This window comes from Microtus oregoni, unplaced genomic scaffold, assembly GCF_018167655.1.
Source record: "Microtus oregoni isolate MIOR12 unplaced genomic scaffold, Mior012 000009F_ref0000495, whole genome shotgun sequence".
NCBI classification, from domain to species: Eukaryota; Metazoa; Chordata; class Mammalia; order Rodentia; family Cricetidae; genus Microtus; species Microtus oregoni.
Window position 1 is genome coordinate 12,827,975 of NW_024543068.1, and position 5,150 is coordinate 12,833,124.

At 52.2% G+C, this 5,150-nt stretch overlaps 1 protein-coding gene across 1 annotated transcript; it reads right to left on the minus strand.

The window, feature by feature from the left end:
• Positions 1-1,870: 1,870 nt before the first annotated feature.
• Vrtn (vertebrae development associated) lies at positions 1,871-4,027 on the minus strand. The gene has a single exon (XM_041657927.1). It carries the CDS (start codon positions 4,025-4,027, stop codon positions 1,871-1,873), a length of 2,157 nt encoding a protein of 718 aa, XP_041513861.1.
• Positions 4,028-5,150: the final 1,123 nt, after the last annotated feature.

A 5,150-nucleotide genomic window follows, 5' to 3' on the forward strand; every position in this document is an offset into this window, starting at 1 on the left:
TACCAGAGCAGAACGGAGAAGTCACATTCACATCAGAGGCAGCCAGTGCAGGAACACAGCAGGGGAGCACAGCATAGCGAAGAGGGGGGAAGAGAGGTGGGGGCCACTTTATAAGGCCATTCTCAAGGGAGGAACTTTGTGAAGAAAAGGAAGCCACAGACACGGGACAGCGGGAAGACCTAATTTCATCAAAATCCCTCTGAAGATCGGGCCATATGGAAAGGGAAGGAGGGAAGTTGTGTTGAGCAGAAAGAAGGGAAGATTCAAGAATAGAATTTGGATTTTTTTTGGGGGGGAGGGGGAACAGGGTTTCTCTGTAGCTTTGGAGCCTGTCCTGGAACTAGCTCTTGTAGATCAGGCTGGTCTCGAACTCACAGCAATCCACCTGCCTCTGCCTCCTGAGTGCTGGGATTAACGGTGTGTGCCAAAACCGCCCAGCAGAATTTGGATTTTAAGAAAGGGTCTGAGGATGTAACTCAGTAATGTACAAGGCCCTGGGTTCCATTCCCAGCACCACGGTTGGCAGGACTTCATGATGGATTGGATGTAGGGTATAAGCAAAAGTCAGGTTCGCATAAGTGACAGCAGCTACAAGAAACTGAGAGGACCAAAGAGAATCTCTCTCTCATGCCCAAGAGACAAAAGCCCTCATCTGCCTTAGGCCCAGCCTGCCTGGCACACCTAGTATGTGGAGAGGGACGTGTTTTATTCAGCCAGGCCAAATTGTCACTTCTAGATCCAGTTCCTAAGAGTCCCACCAGCTGTGTTCCCAAGCATGCACTCTCAGAAGATAGAAATAGTGTTCCAACCCCTTAAACTGAAGGGGAACCTGGGAACAGGCAGTCACATCTTTTTTCAAAATATTTTTTATGGATTTATTATTTAACTTTATTTTATGTGCATTGGTGTGAAGATGTCAGATCCCCTGCAACTGGATCTTCAGACAGTTGTGAGCTACCATGTAGGTGCTGGGAATTGAACCCAGATCCTCTGGAAGAGTAGTCAGTACTCTTAACCACTGAGCCATCTTTCCAGCTCCCGGGCAGTCACATTTTAGCGGAACAAATCCCAGAGACCTTAGGCAGCGTGAGAGCAAGACATCACTTTATTTTTTTGGTTTTCCAACTTTGCCGCTGGACAAAGAAAATTCAGTCTCCCATCAGCTTTGTAACCCTATGGCTCCTGGCCCAAGATGTGACTCAGTGTTTGAGGAGGCTTGGCTCCAAGACAGGTCCCCAACAGTGAGCCAGGCTGGCAGCAACCGGCAGAGACCCCCAGCAGAGGGAGCAGAGCAGGCCCTTCTTCTCTAGGGTTTCCATTGCCTAGGGGCCTTCCCTGGCTTAGAGGCCACCGTGGTTTTATTCTATGAAGTCCAGCTGATGATCATGAAGAGCCTGGCACCTTCTCCACGGGCGGCATGAGACAAAGCCACACATCAGCCTCACATTCAAATCCCTTGTTTCTTTGGAAGACATCTTTGAGAAAAAGGGACCTCACCCTAAAAAAAAAAAAAAAAGTAAAGACATATTGTGCCTCATCGGAGAGAATGGCCATGCTGTGATACTCTTTGTGGGACCAGGAAGAGCTACAGGCAGCCGTGGCACAACCGTAACTTCCACAACCACTGGCAAGGGGGTCCTGCCCAACCCACCTTAATGGGAAAAAAAAAAATTAAACGCAATAAAAATATATGACCAGCCAACAACCAAAAAGAGTCAATTGATACTTCTGTAGCTTTCATTAGAATAGGTGGTCGATTTCCTCCTCTCCACCCAAGCCAGGAAATTATGGAAGACAGAGCGAAGGGCATCCAAGCCAAGCCAGGAGACACCTCAAGTCTCCCCTTCTCAGGCTCTGTGTCACCTCTCTGTCAGCCATCAACAAGCGTGAGGCCTTCAAAGAGTGCCCGCTTCCACATATAGTAAGTGGAGCGGGCAGTGAGGGGGAAGCGAGCTTGGAACTCCCTGTAGGAGGGGAAAGTCTTGGACTGGAAGCGTCTCTGCAGGAACAGCTTGGCTTGGGCCTTGAACCTTGTGGTGGTCAGCATGTCCATCACTAGCACCTGGCCATCCCTGCCACCTGCTGCCGCTGCGGCCACAGTCTGGCCTGACAGGGACCCACTGTGGGGTTGGCCCTGGGTCATAGCTGTCTCCTGGATGACCCCCTCTCTAGAAGGCCCTCTCTGGGCATCTTCTGGGGAGGTTTCTGAAGAAGCAACCACTGGCAGTGTCTCCACCTGACGACCAATCACAGATGTTACATTCTTAACAGCTTCTATCTGCCATTCATTTGGCTTCTGCCGATCTTTTGGCTTCTGCCTCCTTCGGCCCAAAGAGGAGGCCTGCATCCTGGGCAATCCCCGGGAAAGACTTTTCCATACCCAAAAAGTGGAGGGTAGCAGGCTAGGGTAGCGGAGGCGGAAGCGACAGAAAGGCAGGTGCCCACTAAGTACCTGCTTGCGGGCAGCCCTGCGTAGTCGCCTCTGCCAACGAGACAGGGGCATCCTTGTGGGTAGGAGCCGCTGGGAAGTTGGAGGGCCTCCAGCTGCTGCTTTCCCGGTCCCCTCTTCTCCCACCTCACCTTTCGAAGAGAGCAGGGTACCGTCCCCAACTTCTATTGGGGGTAGAGACTCAGTGGTTTCAAGAACTGGAGCCAGCTTGAAACTGGAGCTCCCCCTGAGGGCCTTCCGCCTCCAGTTATAGTAGGTGGACCTCGAGATGCCAGGGAACCTGCATTTGAAGCAGCGATAGGGTACCAGTTTGTTCAGAGAGATGCAATGTTCCAGGTACGACTTGGCGGCGCGCTGCATTAAGACCATGCTAGGGCTTGATATAGCCGCTGCCGCTGGGGAGCACCCCAGCCCCTCGGCAGCCTTCTTCCCTGGCAGACTCTCCAGCTCTGGCACAGCCAGGGCCTCCTTGGGTGGAGTAGCCGGGACCAGAGCTGAATAGGCACCAGAGCCCAGCAGCTCGTGCTTCCAGGCATAGTAGGTAGAACGGGAGATCTCAGGGAATCTCTGCAGGAACTGCTGCAATGGCACAAGGCCCCCACGGTAGAAGCTGTCCTGCAGGAAGTGCTTGGCAGAGAAGCGGGTGGCCACCTTCTGCCGATGCTCCTGGGTCTGCCGCCGCCAGCGGTAGAAGGTGCTCTTCGTGATGCTGGAGCGGTCACAGAGGTGGGAGTAGCTAAGGCCAGGTTCATGGTTGAGCAGTTCCAGGGTTTTGGCTGGTGGTAGCAGAGGACCTAGGATCGGAGGAGTGGGGTCCAGGGTAGCGGCATCGTCAGCCTCCACCTCTTCCAGCCCAACCACCGGGGCAAAATACTGATGACGGAAGAGGTGGTTAGTGAGGGGCTGGCCAGCCCACATGATGTGCAACATGGAGGTCACCTGGGTGCAGGGGCGTGGCCTGATAACGCGGTTAAAATAGGGTCGGATCTTGACATTGCGCATGGGGTAGATGGAGTAGATATTGCGCTGAAGGATGGACGCGAGGGCATACAGGTGCCACACATTGGAGAAGCTGGTGGGGAAGCACGTGGCCTTGACATCGGCATCAAAGATGGCTTCCAGTGTGGCAGAGGACAGGTTGGTCATCTCAGGGGACTCCTCGGAGCACAGGGAGTAGCGCACAGCCTGCAGCATCACCTTGGAGTCGATCATGCCCTGGAGGTAATAGTGCCGGTGCAGCAGCATCTCCACCACGGTGCGGGCCCGCAGCTCCAGGCTGAGGCCCGTGTGCCCCCACAACAACATGCTGGCTGCTTCGAACAACAGGCTCCCCTCCCCCTTGCACACCAGGGGCAGCATGTTCTGCGGAGCATCCTCTGGATACAAGCTCAGGGCCACAGAGTCCACCTCCAGCACCTGGGGCCCAAGGCCACCCTTCTGACAGACCGGGAGGGTGAAGGAAGATAAGACCTGCTTGGCCTCCAGGGCGGCACTGATGAGACCTTCCAGGCCCTCGGACTCTACTGCCTCCTGCAGATCCCGCAACACCTGCTGCACCAGCTGATCCCGAGAGGGCATCCTGACAGGGCAAAGGAGAGGGGGCAGAGGTCAAAACAAGATGACTGTGATATCCAACAACAGCAGGTACCCTGTGCGCTCCTGTACCTTCTCCCTAGAGCAATGGTTCTTAACCTGTGGGTTGTGACCCTTTTGGGAGTCAAACAAGTCTTTCACAGGGGTCGCCTATGACCATGGGAATACAGATATTTCCATTATGACTCAAAACAGTAGCAAAATCAGTGATGAAGTATCAATGAAAATAATTTCACAGTTGGAGGTCACCACGACATTAAAGGTCGCAGCACTGGGAAGGCTGAGAACCACTGTCCTAGATGTAGTGTCCCTCAGTCCCCCAGAAGAGATAGCAGCTAATTTTGCCTTGGCTTTGTCTAGTCACTCAGTGGTTCTGAGGAAAAGCACAGTCTCTGGAACTTGGCTTTGAATCCTGGTTCTGATGTGAGTTTGGCAAAGCACACTTAAGCTTCTGGCTTCTGCCTTCCACCCACATAACATGGGGGTTCCTACCTTAGAAAACCTATGAGCTCAACTAATATAATGAAAGTAAAATAACACATGCAATCCTAGGACTGGGAAAGGCAGGAGGATCATGAATTCAAGGCCAGCCTGGGCTACCTAGCCAGATTCTATGTAAAACAGACAGGCACAGACACTTATCCCCTAGCACAGAAGCAGACACACAGCAAAGCAGTAGGGGATGGTGGTTCCTATGCATCATCATTTAATACATGCATCGTATACAGCAGGTGCATAAACTTCACCTCGACTGGGCACGGTTGTGAATGCCGTTAATCCTAGCACTCATCTGGAAGGTAGAGGCAGCCAGATCTCTGCAAGTTCCAGGCCAGTCAGGGCTACAGAGTGAAGTCCTGTCTCAAAATAAATATATAAACAAATTATCTTTGTAGTGGTTCAAGACTTATGATCACACGAGAGACAAACCTAAAACAATGATTCCCAAACTATAGTTCCAGGTCCCTCATAAATTATTTTGAGAATAATACTTAGACATACCATAATTATTTTACACAATGACATAATTTGCCTTCTTTTTCGAGGCAGGGTTTCTCTGTGTAGCCCTGGCTGTCTTGGAACTCACTCTGTAGACCAGGCTGGCCTCGAA

What these genes read in the sequence shown, in the direction of transcription:
- Vrtn (XM_041657927.1), bottom strand. Translation starts at nt 4,027, where the DNA reads ATGCCCTCTCGGGATCAGCTGGTGCAGCAGGTGTTGCGGGATCTGCAG.